This window comes from Meriones unguiculatus, chromosome 1 (assembly GCF_030254825.1).
Source record: "Meriones unguiculatus strain TT.TT164.6M chromosome 1, Bangor_MerUng_6.1, whole genome shotgun sequence".
Lineage (NCBI taxonomy): Eukaryota > Metazoa > Chordata > Mammalia > Rodentia > Muridae > Meriones > Meriones unguiculatus.
This window is the reverse complement of record NC_083349.1, coordinates 48,261,552-48,283,093: the sequence shown is the minus strand read 5'-3', so window position 1 is coordinate 48,283,093 and position 21,542 is coordinate 48,261,552. Positions and strand designations below refer to the sequence as shown.

The 21,542-nt window shown below is 41.3% G+C and overlaps 1 protein-coding gene across 5 annotated transcripts in view; it reads left to right on the top strand.

The window, feature by feature from the left end:
• Asah2 (N-acylsphingosine amidohydrolase 2) overlaps positions 1-21,542 on the top strand; it is a 94,342-nt gene that overhangs the window by 57,349 nt on the left and 15,451 nt on the right. For all 5 annotated transcript variants that reach the window (XM_060388359.1, XM_060388362.1, XM_060388364.1 and 2 more), the window contains 11 exons: positions 621-741; positions 3,249-3,374; positions 7,086-7,172; positions 9,875-9,979; positions 10,104-10,185; positions 12,264-12,379; positions 14,088-14,182; positions 16,288-16,327; positions 17,108-17,203; positions 20,113-20,208; positions 21,060-21,206. In XM_060388359.1, the coding sequence (XP_060244342.1) occupies positions 621-741; positions 3,249-3,374; positions 7,086-7,172; positions 9,875-9,979; positions 10,104-10,185; positions 12,264-12,379; positions 14,088-14,182; positions 16,288-16,327; positions 17,108-17,203; positions 20,113-20,208; positions 21,060-21,206 (1,111 nt within the window). The remainder of the gene's footprint in view (positions 1-620; positions 742-3,248; positions 3,375-7,085; positions 7,173-9,874; positions 9,980-10,103; positions 10,186-12,263; positions 12,380-14,087; positions 14,183-16,287; positions 16,328-17,107; positions 17,204-20,112; positions 20,209-21,059; positions 21,207-21,542) is intronic.

Genomic DNA, 21,542 nt, shown 5'->3' with positions numbered 1-21,542 from the left:
ATTGCTAGTCACCTGTGGTCCGAAAGCTTTTATGTGCATTTTTAAAAACCTTTTGTCATACCATATTAAGGCCATTTTTTTTTCCCCCACAACTCTGTCTTCTGTGAGACTCTGAGAGAAACCTCCATGTATTCCGTGCTTGGCATACAGCTAACCCTCCTCAGTAAATTTCTACTGAATTGGATTGGGTTGATTTGAATAACATTATCATTGTGCCTGTCTTGAAGGACAAAGTATATGCCTATCTAATTCTATAGGACTATCATCTGGTAACTGACCACCCCTTGGAAATTGTTAAAAGCTTTCATGAGGATGATGGTGACACAATATTCATGAAGATGGAATTCCGTTTTTTTTTTTTTTTTTTTTTTAAGCTAAATGATGAGAAATCTTGGGTATATTACTCACAATTTTATCTGATCAACAGTGAAAGACTCTGAATGCAGGATGCTTAGAATTTAGGACACTTTTTTGTGCCTCATTAATGCGGAAATTAGTGCGTCAGCCTCACAAAATACTTCCATGTGCTGGAGAAGATGTAAGCCTTGAAGAGACGCCCTTCACCCTTGGTCCCACTCCTCGGCTCTCTTGATTAATTTGGAGCTGTCTTTACTTTACAGCTGGTTTGCCATCCACCCCGTGAGCATGAACAACAGCAACCACCTTGTCAACAGTGATAATATGGGCTACGCAGCTTACCTTTTTGAGCAAGAGATGAACAAAGGATATCTCCCTGGACAGGTGAGAGTTAATGTCACTGAAATCTTCTTCTTGATTCGCGGAGTGAACAGTCAATTCAAATCTCAGAAAGAAGGTGTTCTCATGGACCTCAGGAATATGCTTGCATGGAAAGGATTCACTGGTCTGGAGAAATGGCTCCAGGGGTTAAGCGTATTTGCTGCTCTTCTAGAGATGGGGCAGGTTCCCAACACCCACATCAAAAGCTTCACAGCTACCCATGACTCCAGTTTCAGGGGATCTGACCCCCTTTTCTAGCCTCTTTGGGAAATACACATGAATAAACACATGCACATACACACATTATCTATCTATCTATCTATCTATCTATCTATCTATCTATCTATCTATCTATCTGTCTATCATCTACCTACCTACCTACTCTCACTATGGAAAAGAACTCTTTCAAATGATAAAGGTACCATTTGCTCTTTATAGCAGATGTTTCTTATATTGAAGGCTTCATAAATTTACAATTAGTCACATAAGAAAGGTCAGTTCCATATTTTTGTAGCATGCAATAGTCTTTGATCAAACTAGTAATAATGAGACACTGCCCTGATGTTCACTTTAATTTTGAGAGCTATAAAAGTATGATGGTGTAAAACCGCGAATGGCGACTGGATGGAGACAAGGCCATGAGACCCTTTTATTGAGTCAGGCTTTCCTAATGAAAATCTCTCTTCCAAGGACCTTGCTTTGCTTTTTTTCCAATAAAACCTAAAGGGCTGGAGAGATGGCTCAGCAGTTAGGAGCACTGGCTGCTCTTCCAGAGGACACAGACTCAATTCCCAGAACCCATATGACACCTCCTAGTTGTCTGTAACTCCAGTCCCAGGGAACCCAACATCCTTTTCTGGCCTCCACAGGCACCAGATGCACATGGGGCAAAACATCCACACACATTAAGGACAAACAAACAAACAAAAACTGGTCTAAGCAAGCTGTAACCTTAATCCATGACACCTGTGACCTTGACATGTACCTAGTAAGAGATCAGAAGTCAGGAAGCCAATTGACCTACTACAGAAACCTTTTAGACTGTGAGTAACTGGTGACTACAGAGAAACAAGGGAGGAGAGGCATTGCTTTGCCTCTGGCCACTGGTTGCAAGCACCTGATGTAGAAGAAAGAAAGTGATTGGAGACAAAGGCCCTAGTGGAGAGTAAAGGTTCCATTATATAGACAGTGAGTTCGTTAAAAAATTCTTAATTTTTAGCTCCTTTCTAGACACAAATCCGTCTCTCTCTCTCTCTCTCTCTCTCTCTCTCTCTCTTTTAGCTTACATTTAGTTTTAGCCTGTTTTTCCTTTCTTCCTGCTTTCTGCAATCCTTCCTTCCTTCCTTCCTTCCTTCCTTCCTTCCTTCCTTCCTTCCTTCCTTCCTTCCTTCCTTCCTTCCTGTTCTTCCTTCCCTTTTTTTAAAATTCTATTTTGAGAAGCCATTGCTATGTAGTCTTAACTGACCTTGAATTTATGATCTTCCATCTTTAGCCTCCCAACTTCCAGGATTCTGAGTGTGTACCACTATGCAATTTTGGGGAAAAGGTTCTCATTTGTACTTTTAAAGGCCATTGACCCAACGTTTTCTCTAAGAAAACTGGAGATATTTATTGGGAAACAGTGGACAGGGCAGGTCCAGAGGGATGCCTGGTCTGGTTTCCTTTCCCCTAGCTGGGCTGCCTTGTCTGGCCTCAGTGGGAGAGAATGCCCTTAGTCCTGCTGTGACTTGAGATGCCAGAGTGGGTTCCCCCTTTCTTTGAAAAGAAGTAGAGGGGGGAATGGGAGGAGAGGGGTGTGAGGGTGGAACTGGGTGGAGATGAGGGAGGGGCTGGTATCAGACTATAAAGTGATTTTTAAAAAAAATAAGAAAAGAGGAGCCCACAGGGGTCAGGCTAGGTGGGGAATGTCAAGAGCAGGTAGATTCCTGGGCTTCAGGTAAAGTTCCAGACACTAGATGGGGGCTCCACATTTTGTAACTTACTGTACTCTTCGTTTCTTCTCAAATTGCATGTGTTAAGGGAAGTTAGGCCTTTGAAAGAGTCCTTTTGTTGAAAACTGAATTCTTTTCAGTAATAACAGGAATACTGACAACATCATGGGCCTTTTCAGAAACAAACAAAAAAATTCTCAGAATATTGTCTGTCTTTTTATTGCTGTATGATTTTGCCTGAGGGATGGGGAGATAGTTCAGTTAGTAAAGTTCTTCCTGCACCTGCATTGAACCCCCAGCATTCAAGCCCAAAACAGGGCAACTGCCTATAATCTTGGTATTCGAGAGGCAATGGCAGGAGACCCCTGGCACCCACTGATCAGCCACCATAGCCTAACCGGCAGATGGCAAGTTTGTGAGAGACCGTGTCTCCAAACCAACCAACCACAACTGAACAAGGAGGATGGCTTCTGAGGAATGATGCCCGACTTTGACCTCTGTACCTTTTCCCTCAAACGTGTTCCTACAGAAGTTTTATGAGGTGATTGAACATTTGTGATGGTGAATTTATTTTGGCAGGGACCATTCATAGCAGGCTTTGCTTCCTCAAACCTCGGAGACGTGTCGCCCAACATTCTTGGCCCGCATTGCCTCAACACAGGAGAGTCTTGTGACAACGAGAAAAGCACCTGTCCCACCGGTGGGGTAGGTTGGAAGGGCATGCTTACTTCATGCTTGAATATTCATCAATAACATACAAATGTGCTGTTTCTAAGTATACTCTGGCCCGTTGGCCTGTGCATCCCTGAAGCACTTTGGCAGCTTCTCTTAATTTTAAGTGGGTTGTCACAGTTTTCCATGGCGATGTCAAATGTAGATAGAGCTTGTGTGCCATTCCCCGAACCTGGGAAGCTTAAGAAAATTTTACCCTGTAATATTTGACTTTTTGAGTTTGTACCCCAAACTGCCTGCTGTAACATTTTTTACAGACTGCAAATCTATAGTTTTTTTTTTTCTTTAAAGATTTCCCTTTTTGTTTTCTTAAAATAAAAAATCGGCCTTTCCACAAAACAAACAAACAAACAAACAAACAAAAAAAAAAAAACAAAAACCAAATAACATGAATGCACAAAATAGTAAAAGTTTTGAAAGTCCTTAAGGGTGACGCTTTAATGTGAATGTCTCCATATGCTCATGTGTTTGAATGTTTGCCCTCCACCTGGTGGAACCACATGGGAAGGATTAGGAGGTATGGCCTTGTCAGAGGGCATGTGTCACTGGGGATAGGCTTTGAGGTAAAGACTTATACCATTCCCGGACACTTTCTCTCTCTGCCTCCTGCTTGTGGATGGAGATGTGAGCTCTCAGCTGGTGTGCAGGGCACCTGTTTTTGTCACCCACCATTGCAAACTATTACATAAACTGTAAACCTGATTAAACTTTTTTTTTTTTTTTTTATGAGTTGCCTTGGCCGTGCTGTTTTACCACAGAGACACGGAAGGAACTGAGACAACCAAGTGCCGCTTGGCTCTTTAGTGATTATTACTCATGTTCCTCTTCCTAGATTTGTCCATGCATCTGTAAAGCAATTTTTATGACTTATTTAAGAATTCTAGGACTTCACTTTTGAATATAATTTCCCTTAGAAATTGTTCTATACCTCCATCTATGTGGCAAATTTGGGGGTTAGCTATTAAGGTTTACTCTCGTTGATTTATTTACCTTCTTTACCAGAATTCACCTGCGTCTGTTTCAGCTCTCACACAGCAGCAGATGCTGGCTTCCTGGTTCTTATTCTTAGTGAAGCAATCCCACCATGTTGCTACTTTTGTTAAATTGCGCTTCTACCCTCCAACCCTGCCCAAATGAGCAGCACGGGTTAACAGTTATACTTTACGCACGTTATTGTTTTTAGCTAGAAATGTTTCCCTTTTCTTCATTTGCACATTTGTCAGTTTATTGCAATACAATTGATTTGCAAAACATTTTAAGATTACCTGTTGAACTCTATAATTCAGAGATGAAATGGTTAAATAAATTATACAATAATATGCAGTAGTTTATCAAATGTTGGAATGCTGGATGATGTGAGGGACAGCTTATACAACGTGGAGAAATAAATTTGGGTTCAATGTTGCATACTCACTTACAATGGCAATTTTTCAAAGTGAATATTATAGTAAAACAAAAAGCGACACATCTTTAATTGTTAGTGACTATTCTCTTGGCACTATAATGGCTAGCTTTCATTTTCCTGCTCGTGTCTTTTCATATTCTTCAACAATGACCATACTTTACCTTTATAGTTAGAAAAATCACAACAAGACTCTTATTCCCCCTTTATTTGGTTGCTTTCTAATTATGTTTTGGTTGCCCCTCCTGTCTCCAAGAAATCTTATAGACAGCATTTGCTCTCTGCATCATACATTCGTGCACAATGGTATATGTGGGATTGTATTTCCGTACTCTTCCTTGATGTGTTTCTTTGTTTTCATCAGATACATCCTAAACCATAACTAAAGTAACTTTATCATGCTCAGGTTTAAGTACTACTATGTAGTTCACCCATTCCTTTGTATTTTTCTTTCCTGTGTCCTTTTATCCTTTCTGTAAGAATGCTTGATCATTGACCTCGTATGTATCTGCACAGATGTCAGAGTTCCTTTTCAGGATACACTTTAAATTTTATGTTAAAGAGGAAATATTGCTAATGCATGCTACATATGACCTGTCTACCTTCTCAGTGGCTTTTCTATTCACCCACGTGTTAGTGACTATTGCCCCAACCTCCATTTAAGCCAAGTGTACTACTTTTTGAGTCCTTGATGGCACAATACACCAAGAGCTAACCCTAGTTTAAATTTCCATCTCATTATCCATGAAGTTGAACATGTTTAATCTTGAGTATTTACACACATACACACAGAGAGATTCAGAGACAGAGACAGGCAGGCAGACGGACAGAGAGAATATGAATTACCCATTCCATCTGTAGTCCATGGTACATGTATTATGATCCTTTTTATTGCCAATAAGAGAAACTCCACCTCAACATGGATAAATCAAAGGGTGTTAATAATGACATTCTTTTCCTTTTATCCTTCAAATTTTGGTACAGTACTCGAACAGTTTGTATTCCCGTAACTTGTTACATCTGCAGAGTGATGTTAGGATAATGAGCATACCCACCTATGTTTTTATATGTTGAAAAATTTGCACTTTTCTTATTATTTTAAATATAGCATATGTTACTGTTGACAGTTGTCCTACTGTGCTAAGGAACCCGAATGAATCCTGTCTAGCCTTGTTTTAGTGCTATCTAACTTCTTTCTGCTGCTTTCCTCTCTGCCCTTCCCATTCTCTAGTGACTGCTCTTCCACCCCACTCTTGCATGAGATCGACTTTTTAGCTTTTACAAGTGAGTGAGACTATGTGGTGCTTGCTCTGTGTGTCTGCGTTATTTCACTGAACAGAAGACCTTTGCTTCCATCCATATTGCTGCGAACAGAATCTCACCCTTTTCATATCTTAGTAGCATTCAGTTGTGTATGCATAGCAGTCATCTGTTGATGGGCATTGTGACTGATGTTAGCTCTTATGGATAGTGGTAGAGCAGACAAGGGTATGGAAAACATGAATACAATGAGTTTATCTCCCTTACATGGATAAAAGCGGTATATTCTTCTCTCTGAAAAATCTTACATAACATCTTACATATTTGTCATAAACGTTACAAAATTTCCCCAGCCTACCAATTTTCTATGAGCCTTATTTATATTGTCCTTCCTATGTAGGTGTTTGAAATGTGTAAGACGCCAAATTTACGAAGCCTGCTCTTTATTATTTTTAAGTCTTTTCTTGGTTTCTCAGATTGTGACATTTATTCACCTGTATCTTCTTCCCATGTGTTCTTTGTAACATTTGTCATATCTAACTATTTGATCAATCTTAAGCTTTTCTGATCTAAGAAATAGGGTATAGAGCCAGAGTTGTTAATTTTTTTTTCCCAGGAGGATTGTTCTAACCTAATCTAAATGAGTTTCTGTGTAAGACAGTCTGAGCGAGAGCCCCAGATGAGCATAAGCAAGTAAAAAGGCTTGCTTGACAGAGGCTATGGCTTCCAGTCCCTTCCAGAGTTCGCTCCTGTGTATTGTACAACGAATCTCTCAGCCAAACTGAAAATTTGTTTCCTAATTTTAAAAGGAAGTTACTGGAATAGATACAATTTAGAAAATATCCCCTGCTCCAAATTCATGCACGATTATGTTTGCCCTAGCCTGTAAACTAAGAAAATGTCTGAGGAGAGACGCTAGAATTGGCTTAGCAAATGTGTTTGCTTGGATTCCGTTGTAATTTTCCATTCCTTAAAGCCATCACTTACCGCACTAACGATCGTATCGTCTCACTTTGCCCCAGCCTAGCATGTGCGCGGCCAGCGGACCGGGACAAGATATTTTTGACAGCACACAAATTATAGGACGGGTCATCTATCAGAGAGCCAAGGTAGGCACAAGCCCAGCGCTTTGCATCTCTGTTTTGTGCTGTTCTTCAACCCACAGACATCATATACCAGGAAGGCAGTAATTGCCAGAAAGGGCACAAGCACTCAGGCTGGCCAGGAAGTCTGAAAGGCTTCGGTTTTTGAGGTTGCCCTTGGGAGCCTCTGCAGGACTCTGTCTGATCTGGCCAGACTTCCTAGTGCATTTAAAACCGAGCAGGCAGGAAAGCGTTCTATTTTAGGAAGCCAGAGTGCCCGGTCTATCAGAAGACAGATAGACTGTAAAGTGTTCAGTGAATGTTGCCTCACACAGGACCAGTCTCATCTAGATTCTCAGAAATCTCTCCAGCCATTGCCTGGCTAAAGTCACCCGACCGCTTGGGAACTTGGCCTGTAGTGACAAGGTTGAGCTGAACGTCTCTGGCACGGTGAATTACCATGTATTTGTATGCGTCTTTGAAAGGGCAAAGGTCGTAATACCTTTCTTTAAAACCAAACATTGTGTTGAAGGAAGAATCCAGTTTGCAATGGGATTGCTATGAATAGCTCCACCTTCCCCCCGCCCCTAACATTTTTGTTTCATGTGTATGGTGTATGTATGTATATGTGGGTGCTTTTGGGTGTGAGCATGCATGTACATATGTGTACATATGTACACATACGTGTGGAGGCTCAAGGTCTTGCATAATTGCTCTCCGCTTTGTTATTTGAAGTGTGTGTGTGCGTGCGTGTGTGTCTCACTGACAGGCCAGTAAGCCCCAGGATCCTTAAGTCCTTGTCTCCCAGTTTGGGGTTGTAGAAGTGTACCTCTCTACCTAGCTTTTGCATGGACACTAGAAACGAAACTGAGATCCTCTTTTTTGAATGACATGCACATTATGGATAGAGCCATCTCCTCAGTGATGTGCTTTTTGTTTTTTTGTTTTCCATGCTGTCCCTATTTTTGTAGCTACTTCTACAGAGATATTTCTGAGGAGAAATGATAAAGAGAAATGGCTTCTGATAACGTCCACGATAATGTTAAATCCCTTGTTTTCTTGGCTGGTATAGACACACAGATATGCGTGCACACACACAAACACTCACACAGAGACAGACAGATACACACACACACACACACTCACACAGAGACAGACAGATACACACACACACACACACACACACACACATGCCTACTCTTACTTAAAAGATATTTCCTTCTGAGTTCTAAAATGAATCAGAAGCAATCAAGAAGAGCAAAAGTGCCTTTCTAAAACTTACCAGACATAAACTCTATAACCACAGGGAGACTGATGGCTGTGGTTTCTTTGTATTCATTGTGCTATTATCAGTGGATTATTCTAAGTTAACAGATTCTTTTTAGGGTGTGCCTGTGACACACTTTGGTGTCGGAAATTATGTTTCTGTCCTCGGCCTGGGATCAGGAGTGGTTCTGGATTCTCTTGTCAGCAAAGCAGAGCTTCCCTGGTTATCAGGAGAGAGAGGCTGCAGTTGGGTCTCCAGTCGCTTATCTTAAAAGTACACACTTGGCTGTCAGGGAAGTGGGCCAGGTGTCATGCCACCATACTTTTGCTGAAGTAGGATTTTCCTGTATTGTGTGACACAGATGAATAAGCACCAGTATTCCCAAAAGTATTAAACTTATATTTTTCACACACTTGGAGAAACATCACTTGACTTCGTGTGTGTATATATGTGTGTGTGTGTGTGTGTGTGTGTGTGTGTGTGTGAATGCCAAAGAGTAACTGTGTGAGGGACCTGAAGTCTTTGAGCCACTGCCTGGCTCCTGTCTTTGGAGGACTCAGGGGTCCTAAGAGGGGGACACTATGCCACATCTGCCAGCTGCCAGCCTCACATTCCAGCAAGTGTGAGGTGAGGGCTTTTATGTCATGATCTGTTTCATGTCGAGTTCTTTTTGTTAATTTTAATTTTTAATTTATTATAATTTATTCACTTTGTATCCCAGATGTAGCCTCCTCCTTCATTCCCTCCCAATCCTGCCCTCCCTTCCTCATCTCCTTCCATTCCCCTCTCCTAGTCCACTGATAGGGGAGGTTCTCCTCCCTTTCCATCTGACCCTAGTCTGTCAGGTCTCATCAGGACTGGGTGCATTGTCTTCCTCTGTGGCCTGGTAAGGCTGCTCCCCCCTCAGGGGGAGGTGATCAAAGAACCAGCCACTGAGTTCATGTCAGAGACAGCCCCTGTTCCCCTTACTAGGGAACCCACTTAGAGAATGAGCTGCCATGGGCTACATCAGGTAGACCCCCTGAGCTTTGTAGGGGGTCTAGGTTATCTCCATGCATGGTCCTTGGTTGGAGTATCAGTCTCAGAAAAGACCCCTGGGCCCAGATGTTTTGGTTGTATTGCTCTTCTTGTGGAGCTCCTGTCCCCTCCAGATCTTTCTGTCTTCCCCTTCTTTCATAAGATTCCCTGCACTCTGTTCAAAGTTTGGCTAGGAGTCTCAGCATCTGCTTCTAAAAGGCCTCATGTCAAATTCTTATTAGAATGAATAGACACAGGTAAACATTCCTGTAGGTTTTAAGTTGTATACAACACTGGGGTTGATGGGGAGGACCTTGGAGTGTGTATGGGGGGTGGCGTGAGTAAAGCGAAAGTGTCTTGGAGCAGAAGATACTAGGTGCCAGTGGGAGCGTCCATTTCTCTTGAGTCCTTCTCCTTGGACTGTGAGCCTATGTGGGTTTTCTAGGAGCTGCATGCCTCTGCCTCCCAGGAAGTGACTGGACCAGTGCTTGCAGCTCACCAGTGGGTGAACATGACAGACGTGAGCGTCCTGCTCAATGACACATACACAGTGAGTATGACAGAGAACACCAACCTTGCTATGTAGGTGGAGCAAAGATCACTGCTGCTTGCTGCTCAACTCGATTTTTTTCTTTCTTTCTTTTCTCTTTCTTGTGTTATGATCCGTCCTTCAGGTGAAGACGTGTAAGCCTGCCCTGGGCTACAGTTTTGCAGCAGGCACCATTGATGGAGTTTCGGGCCTCAACATCACACAGGGTGAGATGGAGGAGGATGGAATGTGGGCTTCCGGCTTCACTTCCTAGTGAAGCTTCTCCGTGGCCACTGTGTTTGTGATTTCCTTGTCTAACTCAGGCAGCGCCAGGCCGGCCGTGTTTGGGTGTGTGTGATGTCTCAGATTTCCCAGGGATAGGAGTCTTTTCTCCCTGAGCTTTGTTAATTCAAATACAAGCAGAAACATATTCTCTTGGCATTTCAGCTTATCAACGAACCTTGGTAATACCGTTAGTGTGTGTGTATGTGTGTCTGTGGATCAGAGGTTTTGGACCTCAAATGCCTTTCAATTACCGTTAGAGACAGGTTCTCTCATTGGCTTGGAAACTGCCACGTAGGCCAGGCTAGCCCTCCTGCTCCTAGGGATCCACCCATCTTGCTGTTACGGAGGTTGCAGGAGTACACTATGCCCCTGCCTTCTTAGGTGGGTTTTGGGGCTCTGCACTCAGATTCTCACACTTTGGAGGCAAGCACTTTACTCCCTGAGCCGCCTTCCCGCCCCCAGGGTATCCATTACTTTAAGCAGCCATTGTTTCTTTGTGATGACAGTGTACAAAGAGTATAATGAAGAGAGAGAGAGAGAGAAAAAAAAACCCAACCTTGAGAATGAGAGAAAATATTTTCAAATAATATATCTGATAAAGGAATTGTATGTAAAATATATTTTAGGAAACCTCAATAACAGCAATTATTTATTGAGAAATAATTCATGAGCCATGTGAGTCGGCTACTTAAAGTATATTTGGTGGTTTTTAATATATTGACAGACATACAACTTTCCCAAAGTCAACTTTGGAATTTCCATCCCTCTAACGGAAACTGCTACACCTTTTCTGCCTGTGTAGAAGCAACCCATAATCCTCCCGTTGCTAGTTTTGCTGCCTCAGACACTTCACTGGGGAACGTACAATGTCTGGGTTTTTGTTGTATCTTTTGTGTAGCATTGTGCTTTGAAGGTGCATAGAGCTGTAGAGTGTGGGAGCTCTCCACCCCCTCCTGGTTATTTGTTTGCCAATTGCTCAGTTGATGGATGTTTTGGTTGTTCTACTTTTTTTTTTTTTTTTTTTGTATATTATGAACAATGCCTCCCTTAGCACACAGATGCAAGAGATTGCGTGGGTCTGTGTTTGCAGTTTTCCTCTTGGATGTGTGTCGAGAAGAGCGCTTGCTGGTCCTACGTTAACGGTGTTGTAACATCTGAAGCACCATCTTATGACTTCCCAAAGGGCTGCATTGTTGTATGTCTGTGTCTGCAATGCATCTAGTAAAACATCTAGATTTTCCACATCTTGGCCAGTCTGTGTTATCTGGCATGCTGACTCCAGCCAGCGTGTGTGTGGAATGCTGTTTCTTTGTGGTTTTGATTTGCACCCCCAAAGAAACTGTTTGTTCATGTACTTTTTCTTTGAGTTTGGGTTTTTTTTTTAATTATTGAGTTATGAAGCTTTCTAAAATATATTTTTGTATGAAATCCCTCATTGGACAAATTATTTGAAAAATTTTTCTTGATTTGATAAGTTGTTTTTTCAATTTCTTGATTATGTTCTTTGAGACGCAAACATCCAGATCAGATTCCTTTTTGTTACTAGTGGCTTACATCACATCAAAAACCATTCACTATCATGAAGGCTTATCCCATAGTTCTAAAAGTTTTACTATTTTAGACCCAAAAGCCAGACAGCTGGTATTCATGTTGAAGTTATCAGTATTTGCTTTTAAAGTGAGGAAAAGGTGATGCAGTTCAAAAATCTGTGGATTATATAAAACTGTCTTTACTTACGACATAAGCAAGCAAGGTTAGTATAAATACAACTTTGAGAATACCACACAAAACGTATTCTGTTATTGTTTATAAAAATGACAGGCTAATTAGGGGCTATTATTTTGTAACGTAAAGGAAACACTGCCCCTTCTATTGCTCAAATTGTTGAGGCCATTGAATGACAACCTTAACAAAATATCTGAAATGTCTAAAATGTTTGTGTGCACTCCTGTCTGAACTATGACATCCTTAGAGGGATAGTTAATATAAGGAGTCTTATTTATTATAACAATTCTAATAGGAACAACAGAAGGGGATACATTTTGGGACACTCTTCGGGATCAACTCTTGGGAAGACCATCTGAGGAAATCGTAGAATGCCAGAAACCTAAACCAATTCTACTTCACACTGGAGAGGTAAGACACTTGATTGTCATAATGAAGTCAGGATATTATACTTTGTAGTTAGGTTAAGCCATCAGTTAATAAATTGCCAATGTTTACGGACATGGAAGATCTTACTTAGATATTCTTACAGAATATGCTATTTATTACTAAGACATATTTACTACTGCTATGTTATTATTATTTATTATTACACGTGCTTATGTGTGCGGGGAATGTTTGTCGAAGTCAGAGGACGCTTTCGTGGATTTGGTTCGCTTTTTGCATTTTCACATGGGTCCTGGAGGACTGAACTCAGCTTTGTGTGGCTGGCGCTTTACCTGCAGCGCCTTCTCTGTTAGCCACACCCCCATGGATCTTTAATATTAAAAAGTTGAATGCTGGTTCCAACGCTAAAGAATTACTACTATTAGATATACCAAGTTAGCTAATTATCAAGGAAAAAAAACCTAGGAGATTGGAATATGAAAAAGGAAGACAAACACTCAGGCTATTCAGGCTCCAGGGAGGCAGTCTGTGAAGAGTTCTTTGTAGAGGAGAACATCTAGGTCATATAGGACAATGCTCACGTTTCAATTCTCCTACATGTTGTTTACTTGGCTCTTTATATCTGTATATATGTATTTTTGTTTGTGTATGTAAGTGTGCATGTATGTGTGTGTGGGGGTGGGTATGTGGAGACCAGAGGTGACCTCAGATGTTATTCTCTGGAGTACACACCTTATATTTTGAGACATGGTCTCTCACTGGGGTCTGGGGCTCACCAATTAGTCTAGACTGGCTGTCCAGCCAGCCCCAGAGATCCCCTGTCTCTACCTCCAGTGCTAAGATTAAGTACATGCCACCGTGCCTGTCTTTTTGTGTTAGTGCTGCAGAGCCAGTTCAATTCCTTTTGCTTACCTGGCAGTATCATTAATCGAAGGCAACTTTTGTGTTTTTTTCTTTCAAGATGGGGTTTCTCTGTGTAGCCCTGGCTCTCCTAGAATTTGCTCTGCAGACCAGGCTGGCCTCGAACTCAGAGATCCACCTGCCTGTGCCTCCCGAGTACTGAGATTAAAGATGAGCATCACCACTGCCTGGCTAAAGAAATTTCTTTTAACACTACTTGAGAACATGTTATTTTTTATTTTATTTTTTTTTACATTTGCAACGTTAAAAACTCATCCCACTATTTATAGAAGCATGAGTTGTTGAAGTGTAAGTATTTAAAAAGTAGACTTTCCCAGTATCCTATTAAAATTCTTAAGGTAGGTGAAAGAGGGAAGAAAAGGTCAGAATATGGAAAAGGATAGACTCTCTCAGAGGAACCTTGGAAGAAAAGGCCAGACTTGAGAGTTCTAAACGTAAAGCACCACAAGAGTTAAAAATAGAAATGATTGCATCAAACCATTCCAAACAGCATTCTATATTCGTTGAGGAGACAGTTTGTCTCTTACAGTATCCTGGTGGAACGCTTGTAACACTCCACCAAAACTTATTTGTTGAGGTCAGGGTGGTACAGCATTTGCGATTCTTACGCTAAGACCAGGACATAACTATGCACATGATGTGTTTCATGTTACAACATAGTTAGAAATGAATCCTATGATATGGTGAAAAAAACAACAACAACAACAACAGACTTAGTTACAGACATTTAAAATTGCCTAAAGAACTTACACGCCTGTTGATGATAGGAGTAATTTATACCTAACATAGTTTTCTTGTGTTGGGGTCTCAGCTGACGAAACCACATCCTTGGCACCCGGATATTGTTGATGTTCAGATTGTAACTATTGGGTCGATGGCCATAGCTGCTGTCCCTGGAGAATTTACGTAAGTTCTTCATAAGAAAAAAAATTCATAGTAAAAAAACCAAACAAACCATATCTCCGTTGGAATTCATTTGTTTTAAAATCATTTATTTATCTGTTTTTGTGCATCTTGGGAGAGGCCTGTGGGTGACATACTTGTGGAGGTCAGAGGATAAGTTGCTCGTATCATTTCTCTCCTTTCAGCATATGGGGTCTGGAGATGGAACTCGGCTCATCAAACTTGGTGGCAAGCACCCTTACTTGCTGAGGCATCTTGCTGACCCTGTGTTTAAATCTTAGGGGAAGATAATTCTCTGCCTATGCCTTGGCAGCCTAGTATACTGTGTTTGGCAAGAGTGAGAAAAAATTTTTTCCTCCTTTGGTGGAGCCTCTAAAGGGCAAATCTGCCTCTGCTTATGACCTGTGGGGGGGAAAAATGAGGAAAACATGAAAAATTCACAAGCCCGGCATTCCAATGGTAAAAGAGTACAGTAGATTATATTAGCACACAGACTTGAAATAATATTAAAAACCCTTAAAGCATCAGTGTAGATATTAAAAAGACAGGAGAATGTGTTAAGCCTGTATTTTTCATAATCTTTCCCATTTCTATATGGGGAAGTTTGTTGAAATAGTCTCTGAATTCTCTTTCAAGAATTCACCAAATTCCTATATTCTGCCAACACATTCTGTCATCCTCCATCACCTCTATCATTCACTCAGTAACCTCCGGTTTGGGCTTCTTCATTAGTCCTCAGTAGTGCTTTCTCAGCGGAGCGGCCAGTTACATGTGTCACACGAGTGGTACCCAACCACACTGATGCCAGGGCCCTTTAATACGGGTCCTCATGTCGTGGCGACCCCAACCATAAAATTATTATTCTCTCCTACTTCATAACTGTAATTTTGCTAGCCTGATGAATCATATTGTAAATGGTTTTGGAGACAGAGGTTTGCCAAAGCACCTGTGACCCACAGGCTGAGAACCACTGCTTTAAGCCAGGACCCGAACACGCCACTTCTCTGTTCAGGGCCTTCCAATCCTTTCCCATCTTCTTCCAGCAATTCCCTCAGCTCCTTCCAACTTCCCCGTAGTTCCCGAGAGTCTGCTTCTCAGCAAGCTCCTTGGTGTGATTTCTTTTGACTTTCCCTCTTGCTCCCCCTGACTCAATCACCCTGAATCATTGTCAAGGTTTTCTGTATAGCGAGAACTACAGATTCACTTCTTAGATCTGCTGAGCATGTGCTGGGCCCAGGGACTTGGAACTTGTGGTTCATTTTGTAGGAACATTCTTTCCAGCTAGCCTCGGCTAAGTCTCTTAATTCTTTTTTTTTTTTTTTTTCATCCTTTGCTCCAATCTCGAATAGAGATGCCAATTCAACTCGTACTGCATGAAATTATCTTTATCAACAATGACCCGCCACGGCCACTCTCACATCAGCAGCAACACCAGCACCCCCACTGCTATCATCACTCCCGTCATTCCCTTTCACCCTTATCCACTTTATTATTCTCTGCTCATTGTTACCCCACTCCCTCATTTATCTGGCGGTCATCTTCCATTCTTGGAAGATTCCATTCCATTAAATCACTAGCACTTATAAGCAGGCCTAGTAAGCAGCATTTTATTGAAGGATTCAATATAAAAAGTGAAACAGCAAGTTCTTTGTAGGTGGGGGGAAGTATCAAGGCTTCTCTCTGCCTCACCCTCATTCATGTAAGATGTAACTGGCACATTATGTTGATCCTGGGAAATAGAAAATGATGTTGTCATATTTTTGTGGCACCAGGGTGAATCCCTGGGCCTTGCACCTGTCAGGGAAGTCCTCCACTATCGAGCTACAGCCCAATTCTTGATAGTCTTCTTCTCTCAGTGATGCTCATTGGTTTTGTTTCCCTCTAGGGTTCAACTGTGTTCAGTTCAGGATTTGCATTGAAGATAGGCCAGACAAGGGAAAAAGCTAAGCTTTTTTACAACACTGACTTCTTACTTATTTTACTGCTCTGTGTTTCTGTGTTGAGCTAGGCTGTTTGTTTTTTTTTTTCATTTACTAAAAGCCGTTTTGAATGGTTTACATGCATTCCAAATGGGAGGATGGTTACACAGTTCTGTTTTCTTGACTCAGAACCATGTCGGGACGAAGATTTCGAGAGGCAGTTAAAAAAGTAAGTTAAATATGAAATACAATGCCTGAACATTTACATTTTTTGTTGTAGGTTTTTTTTTTTTTTTTTTTTTTTTTTTTGAGACAGAGTTTCCTTTGTAGCCTTGGCTGTCCTGGACTTGCTTTGGAGACCAGGCAAGCCCCAAACTCACAGCAATCTGCCTGCTTCTGCCTCCCTGAGTGCTGGGATAACAGGTGTACATTGCTTCACCAGACTGCACGTTTACATTTGACGAAGAGAAAAGTCTATTAAATTAGTCTTTCCTAAAATAAATAAAGCTTATCCTTCTTGACATCAGTGGATGGAGGTAAATATGAAATATCAGTTATTTAAGAATCAGAACTAAAAGGTAAGGGAATTATAACCAGGTTAAAACATTTCACTGGCATTTGTATTTAAATAATTAAAAAATGATAGTGTTTGTTATGATGTAAATAGTAAATTATATCTAGAGGTTGCTTAGAACCCCATGAATGGTCTAAATAAAACCATCACATTTGGGGAGTTTTTTCCCTATATATTTTTTCAGATTCAGGATGTATTAGAAATAGTTGTAAAATGATATACTAATAAATGTTTTGTCTTGATATTTGGGTCTAATAAACATACTCGTACTAAAATCTTTGACACCTGCACATTCCTTGGCAGTTTTGGTCATTGGGAAGATTTTTCTTAAGAGGTACATCTGCTGTCAAGAATTCATACCCAGTGTGCACTTTAAATGGAGCTCAGAGAGTAGCAAACTTAAGAGGTATTAATTTTTGCACTTTTCCCTCCTAGGAATTTGCATCTTATGGGATGAAGGATATGACCGTTATTATTTCAGGTCTAAGCAATGTTTATACACATTACATTACCACATATGAGGAATACCAGGTAAAGTAAAAAGTTCTCATGCCTTTTTCATTGCACAATCTTTCTAGACTTCTTCAGTCATGGCTCTGAGAGGTGTCTTTGTTTTAGGTAGGAATTCCAAGAGAATAAGCCAAGGATTATATATGGTTTGGGGTTCATCACTTCCAAGTATGTGCCATCCTTATGGACTCACTGATTTCTGCCTTCTTCTGAAATTTGTTTTATCAGGGACACTGGTAATAAAACTGGGTCGTGACATGCAAATAACTACCCTTATTGCATTTCATGTCTTAAGCTTCTGTAGGACCGGTCATCTTCTGTTTATTGAATGCACTAGCTAAGAACTTTGCAAGCGGAGCTGTACATTGTCCTTGCAGTACATCCTGAAGTAGAATATTTATCTATGATGTGACTCAAAAACAAAACAAAACAAAACAAAACAAACCCTCTCACAATTAGGAATCTGGTGACCAAGATTACTTCTTATTTTTTATAGGCAGTTCTGAAAGCAGCCCAGATATTTTTTAAACAATAACTAGTTAAATACAACAATAGCCTAGAGATCCACAATTAATGGTTATGAATAGATCTTATGGCACCTCATAGCAGTCCATATAGGAGCATAGAGCCATCCCTTGTCAAATATTTAGTGATACAAGTATACAAGCATTGGAATCTGTCCTGCTGCCCTCTGTTAGCTTTGCTGAAGGATTCTGACTTCTAGGAAACCCTAGTTGTGTTAGTCATCTTCCCAACATTATAACCGCCTGAGACCACAGCTTATAAAGAGAACGGTAGTGTTGGCTTACAGTTTTAGAGGCTTCAGTCCATAATATTATGCACGCATAGCTTTTGGGTGTTGCTGGGTATATGGGTAGATATGAGAGTTCATGGTGGGGTGAACTTCTTTGTTTCATAGCCATGAAGGTAAATGTAAAGAGTCCCTTCCAGGGCACGACCCCATGACCTGAAGACCTTCTAGGCTACACTTCCTGTGGGTGCCACCAACTCCTTGTAACATTTTCTTTAGAACCAAGACATCAGCACATGCAACTTTGAGGGTGCATTTCAGATCCATATGGTAGCATTGTCGGGTGAAAGCTCTTAACCTGGGTTAAGAACAACGGAACGTTTCCCAAGGCTCTCTGTTACTTAGCATTCCCTTCAACAAACAGCAGTGATGCTAACAGCACTCACTACTTTGTCACCCAGTCCTTACAGACCCAGAAACAGCTTTTATTCTCTTTCTTCTGTGAAAATTACAGCAGTTACTAGGTCTGCCTTCATCAAGCTATCTGATAGTGCAAAAAAGAGGCAGATATTATTTTGTAAATTTGGTTACCGTAGGTTGATGGAGGTATTCCCATTAATTTGTGCTGCTCGATTTTAAGTGTTTTGTTTTATGCACTTAAAACCCCATTATCCTGCCAGGTGTTCTACAGGTCTCAATAGACTTCCAAAGTCCATGGCACAAACAATGTTGGGAATCCCTGCAAACGTGTTTCCCTATCTAGGATTATGTTTCTGCAAAGTTTACTCTTGACCCATTCACTGATGTGTACCATAGACACTGCTAGTCATTTTCGGGGGAAACAATAATGAAAACAATCTGCTTTTTCCACGATGTTCCATCAGAGATAGAGGAGAAAGCAGATAAAGATGAGAACTGGGACCCGAAGAGATGGCCCGACAGTTAAGACCACTGAAAGGTGGAAGACCCAGGTTCGGTTCCTAGCACTTGCATGGATGCTCAGAAGCACTTGTAACTCCAGTTACTACCAAAACACAAAACAAAACAAAACCACCAAGTAAAAGAACAAACAAAACCAAACAAATATTTAAAACAAAAGATGAGGACTAGCAGGCATTTATCTGAGTTTTTGACAATATGTTAGGGTCAGTCAAGCAAATAAAGAGTTACAAATCTCTTCTACATTGAGCAGGCATGTGCACAAAAGTCCAGAGACTAGACATAGCACATTGATGGGCTATGGTCAACAGAGGGCTAGAGAGGGAGGCAGGGCAAGAGAAGGGAAGAGTCCCTTTGCAGTTTATTCAAATACTGACTGTTGAGAAGGTTTTGGTCAGCGTGCTTTGATTCACCCTGTGATATCTATGGGAACGTCATTGGGAAGGTAGTGTTGGTAATCAAATTCTGTCTCCACACAGAGGCATTAGAGTTAGGATCTGGATGGGAAATGAAAATTTACACAGAGGTAAGGCCAAGAAGAAAGGAAAACAGAAAACTTTGAGAACAATTTTAAGGAGGTATAATGACACACTCTGCAGATTTATACAATGTAGGATGAGGGAGAAAGACAGGTGGCCTATGATGGCTGCCAACAGATTGCCATGGAGATACTGCCAGAGTGGCATGAGGGATACTGCAGGGAGAGCTGGTGTTTCTGGGATGTTGAGGGGTCTCATCCACTGATGGCTTTGAGGTTCTTGAAGAGCCACAAAGGCAGGGAGTTCGTAATGACATGCATTTCACGGCTCCATGGTGTGGTCAAGTCCTTCCTCAGAAGGGACCATTAGCAGCCAACTTATCTAGGAATTATTAAACAGGATACTTTCTACCCTCATTTTCTCTTCTGATGTTCAACCTGGGAGAGATCACTAATAATGCAAGAACTGAATAATAGACACAGGCATGCAAAGTGGGAGATGGTAATATCTTTCAGATGAAAAGAAATGGTAGCCTAACTGGAAAAAGCAGAAAGAGCTCATCGCCTTTACAAAGATAAGATGCGACCACTCGCTTTGGCTGGTTAGTGGAAAATGCTCTCTATTTCCACAAAAACCACTGTGTATTTCCAGGTTTTGAATACTGTGAGTGGTCCGGACACCACTTTGCCGAAAATACTATACTTCTATAAATGGATTGATGTATGCAAAGCTGTCTGTACCTCTTCTTGTGTTTCCTGCAGGCTCAGCGGTATGAAGCAGCATCTACAATCTATGGCCCACATACTCTGTCTGCGTACATACAGTTCTTCAGAGACCTTGCTAAGGCGATTGCTACGGTAATCAAATCATGTGTGCAAGCGTGCAAGTGTGTGTGTGAGTCTGTGTCTGTGTTTGCCTTCAGGGCAAGGAGGCATAGACTAAAGAAAGAGCCTTAAATACATGTAAAATATAATTTAAAATATAAAAATATACATATAAAATATATCATTTGAATAATTTTATATTACATGGACTTTCCTTTAGGAAAGAAAACTGGAACATACAATATCACTAAGGAAATAATTCAGTGTTTACTGATAATAAAATTTAAGTTCAATCAATACCATTTAGTGGTGGCATTTCTTTTTTTTTAATGATTTTTTAAAATTCTTTATTAATTACACTTTACTCACTTTGTATCCCCCCTGTGGTTCCCTCCCTCCTCCCATCCCAATCCTTCCCTTCCTCCACCTTCTGCATGCATGCCTCTCCCCAAGTCCACTGATAGGGGAGGTCTTCTTTTCCTTCCTTCTGATCCTAGTCAATTAGGTCTCATCAGGAGTGGCTGCATTGTCTTCTTCTGTGGCCTGGTAATGCTGCTTCCCCCTCAGGGGGAGGTAATTAAAGAGCAGGTCAATCAGTTCATGTCAGAGGCAGTCCCTGTTCCTATTACAATGATGGCTCAGAGGTTAGGAGGACTGGCTGCTCTTCCTGAGTTCCTGAGCTCAAGTCCCAGCAACCGTATGGTGGCTCACCACCATCTATAGTGAGATCTCGTGCCCTCTGCTGGTGTGGGCGCATTCATGCAGATAGAACATAATAAGGCATTTCTTGGAACATGAATGGGGGTAGGGGGGTCAGTCTCCACTGTGCGTTATTATTATTATTATTATTATTATTAATTTTTAACAAATGCTCTCTGTTTCAGGACACAGTAGCCAACATGAGCAGTGGTCCTGAGCCTTCACTCTTCAAAAACCTGATCCCTCCACTTATTCCTAATATTGTGGATAGATCACCAATAGGCAGGCATTTTGGGGATGTCCTGGAGCCAGCAAAACCTGAATACAAACTGGTAAGCCTCACAGGAAAGTCACCGGATGTTTTAGAAATTTGCTTCTGACATGAGATGCCGCTTGACATCATCACCTGCTTCTAGTGGTTACATATCCTAGCTTCAGCAATGATGCTTCTGACAGTACCACAGGCTAGCCTCAGCAGCGGTGACACTGACAGTCCAGCAGGCTAGCTTCTGCAATGCTGCTGACAGTACCACAGGCTAGCTTCAGCAACAATGATGCGGACATCTATTTCCATCTTTGCAGAGAGTCTGCAAAAGTGAGGAGAGTGGGAAACACTGCTTCCTCTTCCCCCTCGCTGGTTAACTTTATTAAATTGAACTTCCAAAATG